General features: G+C 45.8%; 1 protein-coding gene across 4 annotated transcripts in view; it reads right to left on the bottom strand.

The window, feature by feature from the left end:
- Nucleotides 1-20,623, bottom strand: part of SYTL4 (synaptotagmin like 4) — a 158,152-nt gene that overhangs the window by 26,568 nt on the left and 110,961 nt on the right. For 3 of the 4 annotated variants that reach the window (XM_077484793.1, XM_077484790.1, XM_077484791.1), the window contains exons 4-7: nucleotides 19,348-19,463; nucleotides 18,438-18,549; nucleotides 7,507-7,623; nucleotides 4,979-5,093 (exon numbers count right to left, since the gene is read on the bottom strand). In XM_077484793.1, the coding sequence (XP_077340919.1) occupies nucleotides 4,979-5,093; nucleotides 7,507-7,623; nucleotides 18,438-18,549; nucleotides 19,348-19,463 (460 nt within the window). The remainder of the gene's footprint in view (nucleotides 1-4,978; nucleotides 5,094-7,506; nucleotides 7,624-18,437; nucleotides 18,550-19,347; nucleotides 19,464-20,623) is intronic. The other variant, XM_077484794.1, reaches the window with a different exon arrangement.

The raw sequence follows: 20,623 nt of genomic DNA, 5'->3' as shown, positions 1-20,623 counted from the left end.
CTGTGGCATTGTCGGTTTGAACCCTGACAGGACAATCCCGTAACCTGAAAGTCCAGGTCTTTAGAGCCAGATGAATCTCTAGGATATTGATGGACAAGGTTCCTTTCGGTTCTTGACCACTGTCCCTGTACAGTTGTCTTTTCTAGTACTGCTCCCCAGCCTGAAAGGCTAGCATCCATCGTTACCACTTTCCAGATGACTGGTATGAGGATTTTCCTTTCAGCAGATTCTGGGTTAGTAACCACCAAATGAGGCTTAGGGACACTCTTGGGGACAGCTGCATTGGCAAGTCTAAAGCTTGAATTGTTTTTTTCCCCCAAGCAGACAGGATACTGTTTTGCAACAGTCTTAAATGAAACTGGGCATAGGGAACTGCTTCTAATGAAGCCACCATTGTTCCTAGCAACCTCATGCAAAGGTGAATGGAGGGATTGCCATTTGACCTGACCATCTGCCCCAACTCTCTTATGGAGTTGATCTTTGTTTGAGGCAAGAACACCTTTTCCTGGGCTGTGTCTATGATCAGACCCAAGTACTCCAGCATTTTTAGGGGTATTAAGGAAGATTCTCTAGGTTGAGAATCCAACCCAACACTTCAGATAGTTGTTTTTAGTGCGTATGTTTTGTTGCAAATGAGCCACTGACTGATCTATTAGTAATAGATCATCTAGGAATGCTATTGCCGCGTACACACGGTCGAACTGTTTGACGTACTTAGTCCGTCATACAATCCGACGTACAATCCGGCGTACTTTCCACTGAACGGACTTGACCACACACGGATACCCAAACAGTCCGACGAAAGCTTGCGCGATGACGTACAGCCCGTACGACAGGACTAGAAATAGGAAGTCCAAGACACAGCAAAGCCCTGTAAATCCTTTCTGGGCATGCGCCATTCTTAGTCCGTCGGACTAGCATACTGACGACCGTATTGTCCGCTGAAACCAAAGTACGACGGACAGATTTTTGGAAAAACCGAAATTCTTAGTACTCCGGACTGCACGCTAAAAAAGTCCGCTGAAGCCCACACACGAGCGGATTGTCCGCTGAAATGTGTTTCAACGGACTAAGTACGTCAAACAGTTCGACCGTGTGTACGCGGCATAAGACTGCTATTGACTGCCCTTAACCTGGCTAGAGGTGGGCCCAGCTCTTTGGTGAAAACCCGGTGTGCTGTGGCTAGCCCGAAGGGTAGGGCTACAAACTGGAAATGCTGCTGTTCTAACTTGAACTTGAAACTTGAACATTGATGAGCGGAAAATATAGGGACATGCAGATATGTATCCCTGATGTCGATTGATGCCAGAAGTTCTCCACCTAGAAGGATAGAAACTACTGACCTGATCGTCTCCATGCAAAAGGAACGGATCTTCAGGAACTGATTTCGATTTCTTAGATCTAGAATGGGTCTGACATCTCCATTTGGTTTCGGTACCATAAAAAAGTTTGAATAAAACCCCAAACCTTGCTATTTTGTGGGGATCTGTAGGATTACCCCTTGAGATATTAATAGGTCTAGTGCCTGAAACAGAGATGGTCTTTTCTCTAGATCCTTGGGAACGCTTGACCTTAGGAAGAGAGATGGTGGAAAGTCCTGAAATTCCAGCTTGTAACCCAGCGTTACCATGGAGATGACCCATCTTTCCTGAGTGTCTTCTTCTTTCCAGACTTCTCAAAAACTGTCTTCCCCACCTCGGTGAGGGGGTTTGCATCTTCATGATGAGGCTTTAGGATTCGACCCCAGGACTTCTTTTGAGCCTGGATCTGACTCTGAGATTTTCCTGGAGAGTCTGACGGCAGAGGCCGCCGCCCCTGGCGTAGGGGAAAGAGCCTGTTTAAATGAAGGGCATTTATACTTTCTTTTGACTGGCAAAAGAGTACTTTTCCCACTAGAAATTGTTTGGATACAATTGTCCAAGTCTTCTCCAAATAGTCGATCCCCCTGAAAAGGGAGCACAGTTAGGAGGTCTTTACATGGTGCTTCAGCTGACCAGATTTTTTAACCACAGGATTCTATGTATATGCACAAGCATAAGCTTAAGGCGGAATGCCTGGTGAAAAGAATCTTTAATAGAATCTATGGCAAAGCATAATGCTTTTGATAGTTCAGCCAAATCTCAAGCTTGTTGTGCAGGAAGCTCTCTAAGGGCCTGTTTAAATTGATCCTTTAGGGATTGACAAACGCTTATTGCAGCGACTGCAGACTGAGTAATGGCACTTGCCATGGTAAAAGTAGATCTTAACAGCGAATACAACTCCTTATCTGTTGGATCCTTAAGCATCTGTGCATTGTCTACTAGACAAGTTAGGCCTTTATTCACATTGGAAATCGCAGCGTCAACTGCTGGTATTTTCCATCTTTTGGAGAATTTCTCCTCCAGAGGATAGAGAATTAGGAGGGAGAAAATGCTTATCCGGGTGATCCCATTCAGCAAAAATAAGCTATTCTAGTAATGCATGAAAACGCATGCAAAGGTTGAGAAGGTTTTAAGGAACCCAAGGAAGAAACTGATCTAGCACGCTTCCTATCCATTTGAATGGAGGATGCGATTAAAGCTGCTAATCTTTCTTCCAGACCCTGCAGGGAGGAGGAAAGGACATCTTCGGTCACGTATACAGGGGCTGAGATGTGAGAAGCAATTGCACCATCAATTTGTTCCAATGGCTCACCGTGGCTTTCCATAACTGGCAATTCAGGCGAGGATGACAGCATTGAAATGCAACTTGGGATCCTAGTGCCTGGGGTTGAAAACTTTACTTTTTTGGATTTTGTGGTGTCTTTTTTGGTAGGCATAGTCATAAGTACAAAAACAGAGGCACTATACAAATGGCACTTAATTGCTGAAAATAGTCATGACATTTAAAGCTGCTATAAAATTCAGCCTAGTGCATCAGGAATGCCAGTTTGCAACCCTCACATGTCCCACAGCTCTCGTGTCCTTGTGTTGCAGGCTGCTTGTTTTCTCCTCGTCAGCCGAGGAGATACTGTCACAGCTGTGTTGTATTTGTTTTTAGCCTGCGTGCGTCCTTGTTCACGGCATCGCGCTTAGCCCCCGCCCCCCACGAGAAAAAATTCTGTCTCTACTTAACTTTTAAAAAGTTCCCTCGTGAAGACAACAGAGGAAGGTATGTGCATAGACTCCCTCTAGTGGAGAATTAAGGCATGACAAATATTTTTCCCTAATGGGAGAAATACATAGGTGTTTTTTATACCCAAGCAGGGGCGGACTGACCATTGGGGCACTCGGACACTGCCCGAGGGCCCCATGCCACTAAGGGGCCCCATCAGGGTATGTAAAAATCGATGTTTTTTAAAAAAAATCCCAAGATTATAGCTGCCCCGCCTCAGTGTGTGTGTTTGTTCTGTGTGTGTATACTGTGTGTGTGTGTGTATATATACTGTGTGGCCCCATAATCTATTGCCCAGGGGCCCCATCTTCTCCTATTGCCCGGGGGCCCCATAATCTCCTATTGCCCGGGAGCCCCATGAGTTGTCAATCCGCCCCTGTACCCAAGTTTCTTCCATTACCTTATCCCTGCCGCAGGATTTGCTGAATTAACAGACAATCCAACCTTCACCCATCACGGTGGGCTGCATTTAGCTAACCTTCAAAGACTGGGTCCATAAAGTGGGGTTCCAACTCCCTTGGAACTGTAAAGCACCCCATCAGGAAGCTTTAGGCAATTTAGCAAGACCTAAGCCCTGGGTTCCTGGGGTCCAGCCCTACAAAGAGAGGTGTTGCAGGCAAAACCTCATGCTTCAGATACGAGGCCCCAGGCACCATCCTTTTAGGCCTCAGCAGCACTGGGTGAATCTGGTCTTTATGGGGGCAATTTAAATCCAGCATGGATCCCTCCAGTGGAGCTCCTCAGAGCACATCTGCACTCGTGACCAACACCTTAGACTTAGGCGAAAAAACTGGTGTGCTCCTGGAAGGAGGAGGAGTTATATAGGGAGTGAACTTCCTTGATTAGGTATAACCAGTGTCAACACCTGAAAGTGGCCTATAACCCATTATGTAATTACTTAAGGCTTGGAGTCCCAATATGTACGATAAAGAAATGTTGACTACATTTAATTATAGCCTACCAGTCTACAGAAAAAAAAAAAAAAAGGAAGAAAAGTAGCTGCTTACTATAAAACCCAAAGTTGGGTATATTGAAATGACCATTGCAAAGACTAGTCCAACTGGCACAACCAACCCTAATGTGTTTCAGTCTTGCTTGTAGATTAATCATAGGGGCTGAGCATTGCTCATTTCAATAAACCTCTTTTTGGCTTTTATGATAAGTAGCTACTTTAGTATAAGTGGTAAGCTGGATGTGGAGCAGGTTACAACCATGTGGAGCAGGTTACAACCATGTGGAGCCTGCTCCTGATGCTGGTGGACTGCAGAAGAGGTTTATACCTGAAGCGGAAAAATATTTAAGTACGTTGGTAGTGGTACTAGTAATTCTAGATTCACTCAGGTTGTAAATACTATCCATGAAACCATAGAGCAGGAATAGTCAACTTTAGCACTCGAGCTGGGGTGAAGCTACAAATCCAATCATGCCTCTGTCTCTGGGAGTCATTCCCATGGCTACAATTCCTCAAGGGACTTGAACTTCCAAAACAGTTGCTGTACTGACGTTGTCTACCCCGCCATAGATGATATTTCCTCTCCTCTTGTCACTGACATCAATGATCAAGAAAGAAGAAGTGGGATGAAAACTTTGCAATGGAGAAAGAGAAGAGGTGACAGAGGTGTTAACCTTCTCCATTCTACTAGAAAGTACGTTTTTACTGCTGCCCGTTTGCCTATAAGGGAAATTTCATATCCCTTCTTTTCGGTCAGATATTTAAGAAGTAGGGAGAAGGGCCCAAAATGAGACACAGATGGCAATAAAAAGTTCAGAGGTTTTAACCCTTTTTGGCTGGAGTTGTACTTTAAATAGAAGTCACTGTAATACAATATTTTGTTTAGAAACCTACTCCTTCAGAATCAGATTGGTGAAATTCTCTGCTCCGGGTGGGAATAGTGAGCGTATCCACTTTGGCACCGCTGGGACCAGAACTTCTCTTTCCATCTTTCTCCATGGAATTCTTTCTAAGGATCAAACAGGAACACAGTTTGCTTTTTACTCAATGAGAATTTGTACAGTGCCAAAGATAACACATACAGATTTATAATTTATATATTTATCATTTCATTAAAAAAAATAAAAAAAATAAAACTATAGACATTAAAAAGGTCAAATGTTAGGACAAACATTCTAATAAAATAGGAAAAAGGTCATTCACTCTGATGAGCTAAGGAGATTAAAATAAGGAGGAGGTGTTCAAATTGAACCTGAGCCCAGATCATGCGCAGTAAAATATGAACACATTACATATGAACAATCAGTAAAAGCGCTTTAACCAGTGGCGGTGTGTCCATTAAGGGCGGTGTGTCCATTAAGGGCGCACGGGCACCGCCCCCTCTCTCCAGCCACCCCCCTATATGGCTAATGGATAGATTCATGCATAGCATGAATCTATCCATGGCCGCCACCCCCCCATTCAGATGCCTGGCACCCTGAATTACAGTGGCGGGGGTATGTTTTTGAAGCACTCGATTAGAGCCATAGGCGCCAATAGGCTTAAAAACATTTGAACTTTGAGCGCAAAGCAATGGGTTCGTACTTCACCCAGGTGTGTTAGAAAAGTGAATGAATACACAGGAGCCGCTTGTCTGACCCACTGCAAGGTCCCACAGCTTGCTGCCATCACTCACTGCCTGACACAACACCCAGATAGGTTAAGTGCCAGGCAGACCGTGAGCGGGGTGGGGGGCACATTAGCAGGGTTTGATGGGGGACAGCGAGGCTGCAACTGATGGGCACACCGAGGCTGCAACTGATGGGCACACCGAGGCTGCAACTGATGGGCACACCGAGGCTGCAATCAATGTTTTTTTTTTTTTTTTAGAATTTTTCAGTTTGTTTGTGCTCCCCAAACATTTTTGGAGCACCAACTGCCACTGACTTTAACCTCTTGCCGTCCACAAAAAACATAAGTGCATAAGCAAAGAGAGTGACTAACACACACATGCTGCACATATGGTCCAAAGAACAGCCAAGGTTTCTCCGCAGAGAGCACACTCCTAGCAGTGACAGCTCCTGATCTCTAATAATGAGCGCAAGCAGTTGGGACAGGCTCCCAATTATATGACCACTTATTTTTTTTTTCTTTAAATCTGCGGTGGTGCTAAAAGACCAAAACAGAAAAATCATTAGGTGAACAAAAAAAAAAAAAAAAAAGTGCTTAGTCATCCTCCGAAGAGGTAGGAACTTTCCCGGATCCCCCAGGGTGCAAGGCTCCTGACAGGGACAAATGGTTTGACAAGGTCCATCTAACCAGAAGGCCTGGCGAACTCCAGAATACTAGATCAAGGGGCTCTCCTGAAGAGAGACTCCACTCCCCCCAGGGTCAGAGGAAGTAGGAGCCTGAGTGCCCGCCATCCTCCCCCTAGATGTCAGGGCAAGCCCGGGGACTCACACCCTCCATCTTAGTGAGAAAAAAAATATATATACCCAAAATAGAAAGGTGACAAAGCGTGAGGTGAAAAAAAATAAAAATAAGTGGCTGTGCAATGTGCACTGGGGAGGGCCCTTAGGCCCGGTAACCAAAATAGCCCCAGACATAGCCAAAAGGCCCAGCCCTAAAAAGGTACAGTGAAGAAAAAAACTTCTTTGGTGTTTTGACTATGTGCCATTTCACACTGTGGGGTCCCACACACCAAGTGTTACTAAGAGCACCCCCTAGGGCAACCACTCCAAGGGGGCACAGACACTGCAAACTTTCTGCCTTCCCTGCACATGGCCAGACAAGGTAGATCCACTCAAATCAGGAGGAACTGGGCCCATCCAGTTTTCCCGGGGGAATTACTCTCATACCTCAACAGCCTATGGGCGCCCCAGTTTCTGTTCCAGGCAGTACTAGCCTTCAGAGTGCCTATCATACCAGCAAGGATACTATACAGCCAACCATTCCAGGTCCTGGTGGGCCAGAATGACGGCGTAGCACCCCTACTGAACACTGAAAGAACAGATACCACAACTGATCTAAGAGGCCTCTGTGGCAGCCAATTACAGTGATCACATGATTGGGCAGTCCATTCCACCCCCTGGGCATAAAGACCCCGTTAAAGGGATGCCAGGGCTGGGCAGGGAGAGGTTAAAGAAAAAGTACAAAAATTTTTGTAAAATCCCCCAGGGGACTCTGTACCCAAAAATGGTCCCCGTTTATAGCTGACCTCTGGTTTCCAAGTACATACCACTTCTGGATAGCTGACCCCTCCTCCCACTGCTATCCAACAATGCTTGATGACAACATCAAACATAGTGAGAGCTGAGTGTTGTAGCCAGATCTCCCCTCCCCCCCCCCCCCCCCCCCCCATTTTATACCTCCTTGGCACCATTTAAAAAAAGCACACGAGTTTGAGGTAGAAGAACCCTTTGGGTTTTGGGTTTGATATTCACCTAGAAATGGTGGGAGTGCTCTTCTTGGAGTCCATTTTGTAGCTGTTGATACTCATTTGCTCAGTGGATTCTGTGTCACTCCTCTGATCTCTCAGGTCGGGAGAACCAGTCCCCTGTCTGCAATACAATTTAAATGGGTGGGTTATCCAACATGAAATACAGTATCTCACAAAAGTGAGTACACCCTTCACATTTTTTGAAAATATTTTGTTATATCTTTTAATGTGACAACACTGAAGACATGACACTTTGCTACAATGTAAAGTAGTGAGTGTACAGCTTGTATAACAGTGTAAATTTGCTGTCCTCTCAAAATAATTCAACACACAGCCATTAATGTCTAAACCACTGGCAACAAAAGTGAGTACACCCCTAAGTGAAAATGTCCAAATTGAGCCCAATTAGCCATTTTCGCTCCACAGTGTCATGTGACTCATTAGTGTTACAAGGTCTCAGGTGCGAATGGGGAGCAGGTGTGTTAAATTTGGTGTTATCGCTCTCACTCTCTCATACTGGGTCAGTGGAGGTTAAACAAGGCACCTCATGGCAAAGAACTCTGAGGATCTAAAAAAAAAAAAAAAATGTTGCTCTACATAAAGATGGCCTAGAAGAAGATTGCCAAGACCCTGAAATTGAGCTGCAGCACGGTGGCCAAGACCATACAGCGGTTTAACAGGACAGGTTCCACTCAGTACAGGCATCGCCATGGGTGACCAAATAAGTTGAGGGCACATGCTTAGTGTCATATCCAGAGGTTTCCTTTGGGAAATAGATGTATGAGTGCTGCCAGAATGTTAAAGGGTTGAGGGGGGGGGGGTCGTCAGCCTTCAAGACGACCACTGCCTTCCTAAAGAAGCTGAGGGTAAAGGTGATGGACTGGCCAAGCATGTCTCCAGACCTAAACCCTATTGGGCATCTGTGGGGCATCCTCAAACAGAAGGCGGAGGAGCGCAAGGTCTCCAATAGCCACCATCTCTGTGAGTGGAAGAGGACTCCAGTGTCAACCTGTGAAGCTCTGGTGAACTCCATGCCCAAGAGGGTTAAGGCAGTGCTGGAAAATAATGGTGGCCACACAAAATATTGACACTTTGGGCCCAATTTGGATATTTTCACTTAAGGGTGTACTCACTTTTGTTGCCAGTGGTTTAGACATTAATGGTTGTGTGTTGAGTTATTTTGAGGGGACAGCAAATTGACACTGTTATACAAGCTGTACACTCACTACTTTACATTGTAGCAAAGTGTCATTTCTTCAGTGTTGTCACATGAAAAGATATAATAAAATATTTACAAAAATGTGAGGGGTGTACTGACTTTTGTGAGATATTGTATATACACATTTAGAGATCCCTGGTACTTCTGTTATGCCCAACACATCTTTACATCTTTATTAATAAAGGAGCTTCGAGTGGTCTCCAGGTTTGATGTAAAAGAAAGAACCTGATGATTAGTTATTATAAGCAACACAGACTGTTCTTAAAGCGGGGTTCCACCCTAAAGTGGAACTTCCGCTGATCGGATCCCTCCCCCCCTCCGGTGTCACAATTGGCACCTTTCAGGGGGGAGGGGGGGTAGAGATACCTGTCAAAGACAGGTATTTACACCCACTTCCGGGCATAGACTCCCGTGGGAGTCTATGCCTCTTCCTGTCCTGCCGCGCGGTCTGCTGGGACACACACGGGTCCCAGAGACAGCGCGGACAATTCCTATTGCGCTGCGCGACTCGCGCATGCGCAGTAGGGAACCGAGAAGTGAAGCCGATTCGCTTCACTTCCTAAATCCCTCACCTAGAATGGTGGCGGCAGCAGCCGAGAGCCGAGCGATCGATCGGCCTCGGCTGCTGGCATCGCTGGACCCCGGGACAGGTGAGTGTCCATTTATTAAAAGTCAGCAGCTGTAGTATTTATAGCTGCTGGCTTTTAATATTTTTTTCCCCAGTACAGTCCCGCTTAAGGCTAGGTTCACACCATAGCGATGCGGGAACGCCGCGAATCCGCTGCGTTTTCCCGCATCGCATGCCTCCCCCCGGCAGTTCACACTGCCCTATGCGGACTGCTGGGAGTGTCAATGAAATCTTAATGACACCCCCAGACCAGTCCGCATATCGCAGTGCGATCTGCAAACTCAGACAGGAATCGGATCGCATGGTGTGAACACCCTTGTGATCCGATTCTGCTGCAGACCAAAAAAAGGGTCCTGTGCGAGTTTGCGGCGGGTGCGATGCGAATTCAGCCATACTATCTGTATGGCTGAACTCGCATCGCACAGACAGATCGGATGTGATTTGCACTGCAGTGCGGTGCGAATCACATCCGGGTCTCCCACCCGCAGCGGTGTGAACCCAGCCTTAAAGCCGAACTCAAGAAATTAGAAAAAAAATCCATCATTGCTCTTGCCAAGGCTGCCAGAGGAGGCACAAAGTACACCAGGTTGCTGACTGGGTCCATACGCCTAGGAGAATACAGCTTGCACCATTCTTTTAGATCTAGATCAGATCAGTGGTCTCCAAGCTGTGGCCTAGGAGCCGGATGTGGACCTTTGCTTGCCCTTAGGGCACTATTCCTCCTACTGTTACCAACAATGGGCCATCATTTCTGCCACTGACATCAACAATGGGGAATTATTTCTCCTGCTGACACCAACAATGGGGCGCCATTCATTGTTTACTCCCATTTGCAACAATCCAACCCCATAAAATAAGAGGTCCAGTAAATTAGCCATTTGTTTAGAACAGGGGTCTCCAAACTTTCTAAACAAAGGGCCAGTGTACTGTCTTTCAGACTTTAGGAGGGCTGGAATGGCATTGGGAGTAGAAAAGCCAGTGGAGCCCGGAACCCCACAGGACCACCTATTCCTAGCTAAATAAAAGACAGCCCCTCCCCAACTAAAGTGTTCGATAACCTAGCCTGCGACAGTCCACTAGCTAGAGTCCTGTGCTGACGTGAGGATGGGCCAGGAAAGGAAAATTATGGTAAGTATTAGATAACAATTTTCTGTTTTCCTGGCCCACCTCATGTCGGCACACAATGGGATATACCATAGCTGAATAAATAAGTGGTAGAGAATGAATGAAAAGAGACACTGACAATCAAAGAATAGCTGCTAAAGCCAAAAAGAATGAATCTCCCCTGTCCCAAAGCTGCTGACTGCACATTTAGTTTGTAAGGTTGAATGGATGCCGCAAGAGACCTACAAGCTAGCCATCTTACATGCATCTTCCAAGCAATCCTGGCATAACTGCCCCAAAGGCTGCAACTCCTCTAGCCATATAAGCTTACAATTGTTTTAGAGCAGAAAGGCCTACTTCCTGCATGCCAATCTAGTTACTTTGGTAACCCAACGGTGGATGACTCTTGAGGACCTGGTGGCTAAATGAAAAGATTGTCCGCTTTACTTTTTTGACCAAGTACACTTTAGTAACTTGACCATGTGTAAGGAACTGATGCCTTCCTGCTGTGCACTCGGTAACTTGTGTGAAAACGACTTCCCACTTTTAAATTGAACTTTGGAGATAGACATAGTATCCCTATTTCTGGTAAAAAAGAAAAGTAAAGTAAAAGACACCAAAGGGCTCTTGCAGGAAAGTGTTGCAATATTCAACATCCTTCTGTCAGAAGTAGCTGCTGTCAGAAGAACTAGTTTTACCATGGAGCTACTTCAATGGAGATTAAACCACTGGAGCAAAGAGTGTTCTCAGATCCAAGCCCAAGTCCCACAGAGGGAACAAGGATTTCCCTCAAGGTCATATATAGATTGTCACCTGCAAGAAGCATCTGGTCATTGGCTTTTGCACCCATCTGCAGCTTGTGAAAGATAAGGTAGAGATCTGTACCTTAAATGTATTTGTATGCCAGACCAACCTCTAGCGCCAACTGCAGAATGTCCAGGATATTGACTAGAGCAGGGAATACTGGAGAGAAAGCTTTTTCTGAGCAAACAAAACAAACTTCTTCCATATCCTTTCATATGTAGTGTTCATGGATGATGTTCTGGTCACCAAGGTCTGAACAACCTCAAAACAGACAATTCCATGACGGTGAACCAATCTTGTATCATGGAGTCTTTGCATTGGTATCCTCTTGCAAATATCAGAAGCTGCATGTTTAGTGGAGTCTCCCTGAGAACTACTGCTGGAAAGCCCCATAGGGCCAATATTGCTTTGAGGCACTTGTTGAAAAAAATATTCTGCCTAGAAGAATATAAGAAGCCCAACCTTAACTGACTGCAAGAGGTTCTCCGCCCAGCAAAAAGTTTCTTTGCAACATGTAAAAAACAGGAAAATACTTTTGGTGTCCTCTTGTCAACCTTACTCAGGCCCCCTTGAAGAACCTGAAAGGCTTGCAATGCTAGAAAAGGCTTCCTTCCATTCAAGATACTTGGGGAGTCTAATCTTCACTGCGTTCCAATGGCCTTGCACTTGTTTCTTCAGATTGTGGACTCCCCAGCCCCAAAGACTGACATCTGGCTTCAGAATCATCCTCCCTCCTGGGCTGAGAGGCATGCCCCCAAAGAAGGACAGTGGCGAGGTCCAAAATTCCAGTTCTTACTGAATTTGTATAGGCACAAGTATTTTCTGATCCATAGACAGCCCAGCTCATAGACTAAAGGCGGCAAATTGAAACACCCTCATGTGCCACCTGGCCCAAGGTACCACCACTGCCAACAAGATCTTCAAAAGATTCCTGGGGCTGTGTCAGTTCTGTAAAAGGCAGACACCTCAACATCTGGCCACCACAAATTTCACACACCTCTGATGCTCGGCATTGATCTGTACATGGAAGTAAGAGTCGGCCGGTTGATCGATACTAACTGGTCCTCCTGCTGAATGGTCCTTGTGACTGTCTGCATGGATTCCATCTTGAAAGTGTTGGTGTGTATGAACTCATTTGATTCCATCAAATTGATACAGGCCAGAAGGCTCCTGCCTTAGGTACTAGAAAAACTGGGGAGAAAAGCCCCCAGATGATTTTATGTTTTCGGCATCACTGGAATGATGGCCTTGTAGCAGTGTAAAATTCTTATACCTAATCTTGCAAACATTTTCTCTTCCGACATCTGTTGGTCATAAATTAAATTAATTCAGTGGTCAACTTTGGAATTCTCCATTGTACTCCCACCAAACTGTCTTCTGGACCCACTGGTCTTTGATGATTGTCGTCCAAACCCTCCAGAAGGAGGCTACAATGATCAACTTCACTCAGGCCCCCTGGTCCCAACTGAAAGAGATTGGTTGGACCCACCTTCAAAAGACTTTCCAGCCATCTTAGCAACTTGCTCTGGACTTGATTTCCTGTAAAAAGTAACTTTGAGGCACCTCCACTGTGATATGTTAAATCTGCAGTCTGTCCTATAAGACTTGGCCTCCTGCATCTTCTGACGTTCAATAGGCTTGAGTGAAAGATGGCAGCTTATTATTACTAGTCTGTGGCCACATTCCAGACTTTTTCTGATGCCATTCCCTTAACTGCATTGTTCAGTGTTTGGCCAAACAATAACCTCACATTATGGAAATTGAAGGCTTGTGTAGAAGTCCCACCTGCCCTCCAGTGGCGTAACCCCAATGCTCTCATAGCAGTGACTGAGCATGCCAGTGCTTGTACTAGGTCTATCAAAAGCATCAACCAAAAGTCAGTTGCCAGGTTCAAATCCTCCAGAAACTATGCCAAATCTTGCAGTTTCCAGTATTAAATTGAATGGCATTTCTAAAGTTTTTATATTGAAGTTAATGCTATTGTTGGTTGACAGGCAAAATCTGTCAATGTATAGATTCTGTACAAGCCTGATGGCCAGATCACCAAAATTTCTGCGTTCCAGATGCGTTTCTGCATGAGTGTTTTTGATGCACTCTAAAGCATTTTTTATGCGTTTTGCCACATTCCAGAAGTGTTCCATACAGAAACAATGGGGGTCATTTACGAAAGGCAAATCCACTTTGCACTGAACGTGCAGTCACTCTAAATCTAAGGGGTAGATCTGAAATGAGTGGAAGCTCTGCTGATTTTAACATCCAATCATGTGCAAGCTAAAATGCTGTTTTTTTATTTTCCTTGCATATCCCCCTCGGATCTACAGTAACTTTACTTCCAAGTGCACTTGCAGTGCAAAGTGGATTTGCCTTTAGTACATAACCTCCAATGTAACATTCTATTTTTGTTGACCACTAGAATGTGCTGCACTGGTGTGACCTAGGTAATTGGAATCCAAATTAAACACTGTCCATGCGTTCTTGATGCAGAATAGAAATGTACCTGACTGCATCTGTGAACAAGTCCATCTTCTCATCCATAGGATCTTTGAAGGCAACGCAGTTACAAAAAGTCAAAGACACTTGATGCGCCAGAGGCTAGAGGGCAGCATTCACCCCTGGAAGTGCAGTGCATAAACATGCATCAGCCCGCTTATATGGATAAAGCTTAGAGAAACTGTACTGTAAATTAGTCTTCTGATGAGTTCTCTGTCATCCATCAACGAGCGATCTACGCTCTATCATTGTGGGAAAAGGCCATCCTTCATCAATGAGCGATCTACGCTCTATCATTGTGGGAAAAGGCCATCCTTCATCAATGAGCGATCTACGCTCTATAATTGTGGGAAAAGGACATCCATCAATGAGCGATTTATGCTCCATCATTATGGGTGTTGCTTGTAGCGTGGATATTTGAAGCACACTTTCTGCTATAGCCGCCTTAATAGGGCTTAGAATTTTGCACAACTACATCCTTGTGAGGCAACCTGTGCAATGTCATTTCTCTGCCACTGCAGACTTCATGAAGGCCCAAAAAGCACCCTGGGCTGTGCAAGGCATTTCCTATCATGCTGGCATAAATACACGTGAGCCAGTGATACATGGGGTGCTTGGGGAGCATGAAAGCCGTCCTGTGGAGGACTCCTTTTAATGAGTTATTTTAATTTTTTTCATTATATTGCAAGGCTTCCCCACCGAGAGTGATTTACACCTCACATGCTGCCCCAAACACCAGCAGAGGGGCTCCCTCATAAACGATGCATTTAGCATGTGAACACAGGTACAACATCCCAGTGGAGCAGCATGGACAGCCCTAACTTTATACGAGCTAAGTAGGAGACCTATGCCAATTTCCTGGATCCTGTGGCTTCACAGGGTAAGTGGAAACGACTCCTTTAGAGAGTGTATTGACCACATGCTTAATGAATGCGACAACCTGTTAGGCATCATCGTCCTGGTCAGGATAAGTTGACCGCTGGCGGGCCTTATGTTTTTTTGGAGCGTTTGCGTTCAGGGTTCTTGCTCCTAAAATAATGCAAAACACCTTCATTTGCATTCCTTGAGCACTCTTAAAAACCATGTCCCACGTTGCCCCCTCCTACCTTTGCTAGTTTTCTGTGCCACTAACAGGTGTGACAAGCTCATATTTGCACAAAATATATGGAGAAAATCATATTACCTCTCACCAAGAAACAGGTACACTGTCTCTAAGACCCATCTGCTTTCATCCACTTACTTCAGAAGCAGCAGCAGGTGAGCTCAGGCATTTCCAAAATTCAGACAGCAGACAAAAAACAGTCAGACTGTCAAACCCACAGAAGTACACCGCATAGCAGGAGAGCTAGAACAGCACATTCAGAGGCAAAACAGGAAACAGTCAAAGTCTGAGACAAAAACCAGCAGGGGCAGCCCATCTAATAAGGGTCGCATGGGCTCCGCCCCGCATATCCAGGGCCGCCGCCCCCCCCCAAAGCATCCTATGGCGGGGGTGTTTTTTTGGAGCACTGATTAGAGCCAAATCAGTCCTCCAAAATAGGGTGGGCTCGGGGCACAGAGTGCGCTCACAGCCCACCCAGGTGTGTTAAAATAGCAAATTAATATTCCAGGGCTGGAGACCCATCACCCGATTGGCTGAAAGGACAGGCAATCCTATTAGATGCCTAGGAGGGATGGGGGAGACGCACAGCGGAAGTGAGAAGGAGAGGACACAAGAGCCGCTGCCCAAATGCCTGCATTACGCCGCTCGCTACCCAGATTGGACAAGTGCCGGACCAGCAGACAGCGGCTAGGCGGGGGGTTTGAGGTGCCGCCGGGGGGTGAGGGTGGTCATTTGATGCCCACACCCCCCAAAAAAAAAAAAAAAAAAAAAAAAAAAAAACACACCAGCTGCCACTGAAAACCAGTCAGACTGTTAAACCCACAGAAGTACAGAGCATAGCAGGAGAGCCAAGACAGCACACCCAGAGGCAGACAGAAGACAGTCAGAATCTGAGGCAAGTCCTTTACCTGTCAGGACGGCAGAGAGAGTGGTAGAGAAGCCCTCCCAACTGCAGACCCCCAAGATAATTTACACCATTGCATGGCAACTGGCCGTTACCATCCCATGCTGCCAATCTCCCCGCCCCCTGTGACATCAATAACAACCACTCTCAGACTGACAAAGCCAAGAGAGCAGTGCAGTGCGCTACATATAAAAGACAGGAAAGAAACTCCACGGGAGAGGCAATGATGACATTGCAGAACATTTACAATACCACACCTTTACAATGTCAATGCTGTTTAAGCATCTTTTTGCCCGTTTCCTGCACAAAGTGCACCCAGTTTATAGGAGTGTTTACCATCCAACATTCAGGGTCTTCCAAATCCATGAGAGGCTGAACATGGAGGGGTAGGTTTGGCGGGGGGGATACTTGCAGCAAACTACTTACCACTGCAATTGACAGATGGCCTGGAGCATGACCAAAAATGGAGAATGGAACAAGTGGTCCCGTGGGGCTCCAGAGGTGCTCCATCATTGGCATCTTGGGCCCCATTGTTGGTGTCATTGGGAGGAATTATGCCTCTTCATTGGTGTCAGTGGAGGGAATTATGCACCATCCATTGTTGGTATAGGTGGATGAAATAGTGCCCCAAGGGCCAGATAAAAGCAAGCAAAGGGCTGCATCTGGCCTCCCGGGTTGTAGTTTGGAGACTACTGGTTTAGAAAGTTTGGAGACCTCTGATCTGGATGTACAAAAGCAGAGCTTCTCACAGTGTGCCATAGAATCTGCAGAAAACCAGATAGAGCTTGCCTCATTTTCTAGCTGGAGGACATTCAGCATCATCTAGTTGTTTCCTTCCCAGACTTACTGTCCCTGGCCTGCCAACTTTCAATCATGGAGGTTCAGATCACATATAGGCATAACCATGGCAGTCTGCATGTAAATGTAACCTGCCTAGGAACACCCACTCCCCCAGAATGACATCCATCCAGCGAGGCATTTTGAGATTGGCATAACTACTCCGAAGAGCCCGCTCACTGTGTGCATTAGGGCTGAGGACTCTGACAGGAGTACCAAGGCAGGGGGTTATGCATACCTCACAACTTTTCGAGATGGGAACGAGGGACCCCCATTAGCAAAAGTATGTAAGCATAGGCAGGCCCGCTGATAAGGGAGTACAACAGCCAGGCCACCTGTAATGGACCCGGGCCTCATCAGTTCAAGTGGAGGGTCCGGGTATCAGTTGAGTAGGAGGGCCAGCAGTACTGCCTTCTTGCAGACACCGATCCTCTTCTGCCTCTCCCTGCTGCGCTGACAGCTTCTCCTCCTTTTTCTTCCTCCAGATGCACTGCAGGGGGATTGGTTCTAGCATGTGTCCCTTCCATCTACTGTCCGGGCCCTTCTGTGTGCCCCTTCCCCCCCCCCGCATCACTGCTGACTTCCCTCCTCTCCTCTTCTTCCCACAGCAGCAGCAGGCACCCAGGGGGATATTTCAGGATGGAGAGTGGGGGAAGGGGGCTGGTAAATATACAATTTATTGGCCCCTTCCTTTCCTGAATGAACGCAGTGAGTGATCGGTACCAATCATTCCTGTGTCCTATCATCACTGAAGCATAGTAAACTGCATTTACTTTTCTTCAGTTCGCGAATTAGCAGAAAACCTCAGAGCGCTTCCAATATAGTCATCTGTTCAGCTGAGGCTACAAAGACTGGTAAATCTACGTCCTCTTAAATGCTGCAGCTGCTGACTTTTAAAATAAGGACACTCACCTGTCCCAGGGTCCAGCGATGTCTGCACCCGAGACCGAACCGTCCCTCATTTCTCGGATGCTGCCGCCGCCATCTTCGGTAAGGGAATCAGGAAATGAAGCCTTGCGGCTTCACTTCCTGCTTCCCTACTGGGCATGCGCGAGTCACGCAGCGCAATCTGAATGGTCCCTGCTGTCTCTGGGACCCGCGTGTGTCCCAGCAGACAGCGCGGTGGGACAGGAAGAGGCATAGACTCCCGTGGTAGTTAAACCCACAAGTGCTTTTCTTAACCACTACCAGTGGCAACTGGTGCTCGAAACTATGGGGGGGGGGGGGGCAAACAAACCTTGCGCCCACCACTCGCACTACTGGCCACCCATCCCCCAGGCTGATTGGGAAGGTGGCGATCCCTGGCCATACCTTATACGGGAAGGTGCGGAGAGGAGGTTGCGGAGGGAAGAGCTGGGCCACTGCTTCTCCTGCCAGCCGTACAGGAAGTGGGTCCTGCGATCCGATTGGCCGGGAGGAGAAGTAGAACGACATTAGCTATTATTATTTTGCTAATGTCACACAAGTGGGTGGGCGCAGTGCTCTGTTGACTTTGTTCCATATCAGGGACAGTCCCTCAAAATCAGGGACGGTTGGGATCTATACGTTATATTTTCAGAAAGCCATGTTCAGCACTCTGCCGGCTCCTCCCACCAGCCATGATCTGCCTGCACTGCATAGAGAAGCACAGAAACCTAGTGATGATGTCATGTCTAAAATTAGGTGTGTAATAAAAACAGAAAGATTTTATTTAAAAAATGTCATTAGCATATTAGGGAGAGGAAGGGAAAACATAAGCAGATTATTCTTCACCTTTTACTAATGAGCATCATGTGTACATCTGGATGGTGTTATCTGGTTACGGGAAGCAGAGATTCTGCACAGTGGGAGACCTATGGTCTGCTTACCCATAATTCCTCCGCCGCTGTTGGGGGCTCTTCTGGTCTATTTTTACTTTTTGCTCATTCGTTTGCTGTGAAAGCTCGAGGAGAGTCTGACCGGTCGTCTCTCGCTTGTTAGCTGTGGATAAGAAAGGATCTTTCGTTTCAAACAATCTTTGAATGAAAATAACGTCAATTACTGTTCACATCATCAATACACGGCATTGGCCTTATAGAAGGAAATTACTCCTTGAAAATAAAAAAAGCATACAGTTGACAGATCTTTTAAAAAAAAAGGCCATAATCTGATAACTGGACACAACAAACGTGCAAAACAAAGACCTTCAAGAGGAAGTAAACCCCGATGGGTTTACTTCCTCTTTCATTCCCTGCAAAGGCAAAGCATAATGGACTACTATGCATCGCATAGTAGCCCATTATTTGTCACTTACCTGACACAGGAGCCAGCGAAGTTGCCGCTGTCCCCTGTAGTCCACCGCATCCATCTTGCTGGTGGCGTCTCACAGCTCCGCTGCTGTCATTCGGCGAAGCCGCGATGACGTCACTCCCACGCATGCGCACGGGAGTCAACACGCGCGGCAGCTCCATTTTTGGAAATGCCGCGCTCAGTGCGCCTGCGCGCCGCTGTCTATGGCGCATGCGCCGTAGACAGCGGTGCCCGTTTTCAGGCAAATATCTCCTAAACCATATAGGTTTAGGAGATATTGCTTGGACCTACAGGTAAGCTTTAATCTAGGCTTACCTGTAGGTCAAAGTGGTTTGTAAGGGTTTGCAACCACTTTCAATGAGGGTGTGTGATAACATGAAAACATGGATTTTGCAGCCCTCTTATTTTGGGATGGTCAGTGTTGTTCATGAATAGATTGGAAAAAACATATATAAAGTGGGAAGCGACCCGCTTTACTTAACTACACACCTGGCCCCGGAGGCTTGCGGCGTAGCGATATCCTCACTAAATCGCTGCCGAGTCTGTTGGCGAAACGATTGACCCTCTGGTCATAGAACCAATCTCCGGTTGATTTTTTCAGTTCCCTGAAAAAGTAGGACGCTGTTTAGGATACCACCTACTGGCATAACATTCAATATACTTCATTTTTAAAATGCAGGTTAATTGCACAAATCTTTAAAGCACATTTCCAGTTTTCACCTTCCTGATATCTGTTACATGTTCTCATTCACATAGTATAAGCTAAAAAAAATAAAAAAAAAATAAAATGCTGTTTACTTTTTTTACCCGCTTGCCTACTTGCACTTTAACCCCTCTCCTGCTCATGCCAATTTTCAGCTTCCAGCGCTGTTGCGCTTTGAAATGACAATTGCGCGGTCATGAAACACTGTACCCAAACTACATTTTTTTTCACACAAATGGAGCTTTCTTTTGGTGGTATTTAATCACCACTGTGGTTTATATATTTTGCTAAACAAAAAAAAAAACAGAACATATTGGAAACAGGTAATTTTTCTCCTTCACTGATGTGTGCCGAGGGGGCTGCACTGATGGGCATTGATGGGCTGCACTGATGGGCATTGATGGGCTGCACTGATGGGCACTGATGGCTATAAACAAAAAAAAAAGCAATATCTTTAACTTTTTGCTATAATAAATATCCCCCCAAAAAATATATTAGAAAACAAATTTCTTCCTCAGTTTAGGCCGATATGTATTCTACTACATATTTTTGGTAAAAAAAATAAATTAAAAAAAATTTTAAAAAAAAAATCGCAATAAGCGTATATTGATTGGTTTGCACAAAAGTTATCGCATCTACAAAATAGGGGATAGATTTATGTAATTTTTATTATAATTTTTTTAATTTTTTTTTATTAGTAATGGCGGCTAATTTTATCATGACTGTGACATTGAGGTGGACAGATCGGATACCTTTGACACTATTTTGGGACCATTAGCATTTATACAGCGATCAGTGTTATAAAAAATGCACCGATTACTGTATAACTGACACTGGCAGGGAAGGGGTTAAAAGACTAGGGGGCAATCAAGGGGTCAAGTGTGTCCTAGGGATTAATTCTTTTTTTTATATATACACAAAGTCAATTTGACTGACAATGTCTTTATTTAAAAACGGCAGAAAAAATAAATAACAGTTATAGTCAAGTCTACACTCTTGCTAAGCTACAGGGAATTATCTCACTAGAACATGACAGAAATAACTGCTCCCGATGACAGGGAG

The sequence above is a fragment of the Lithobates pipiens genome, unplaced genomic scaffold (genome assembly GCF_037356315.1).
Source record: "Lithobates pipiens isolate NorthernLeopardFrog02 unplaced genomic scaffold, aLitPip1_a1.2 Scaffold_1, whole genome shotgun sequence".
Classification (NCBI taxonomy): Eukaryota; Metazoa; Chordata; class Amphibia; order Anura; family Ranidae; genus Lithobates; species Lithobates pipiens.
Note: the sequence above shows the minus strand (reverse complement) of the source record. Positions and strands in the feature narration are given on the sequence as shown.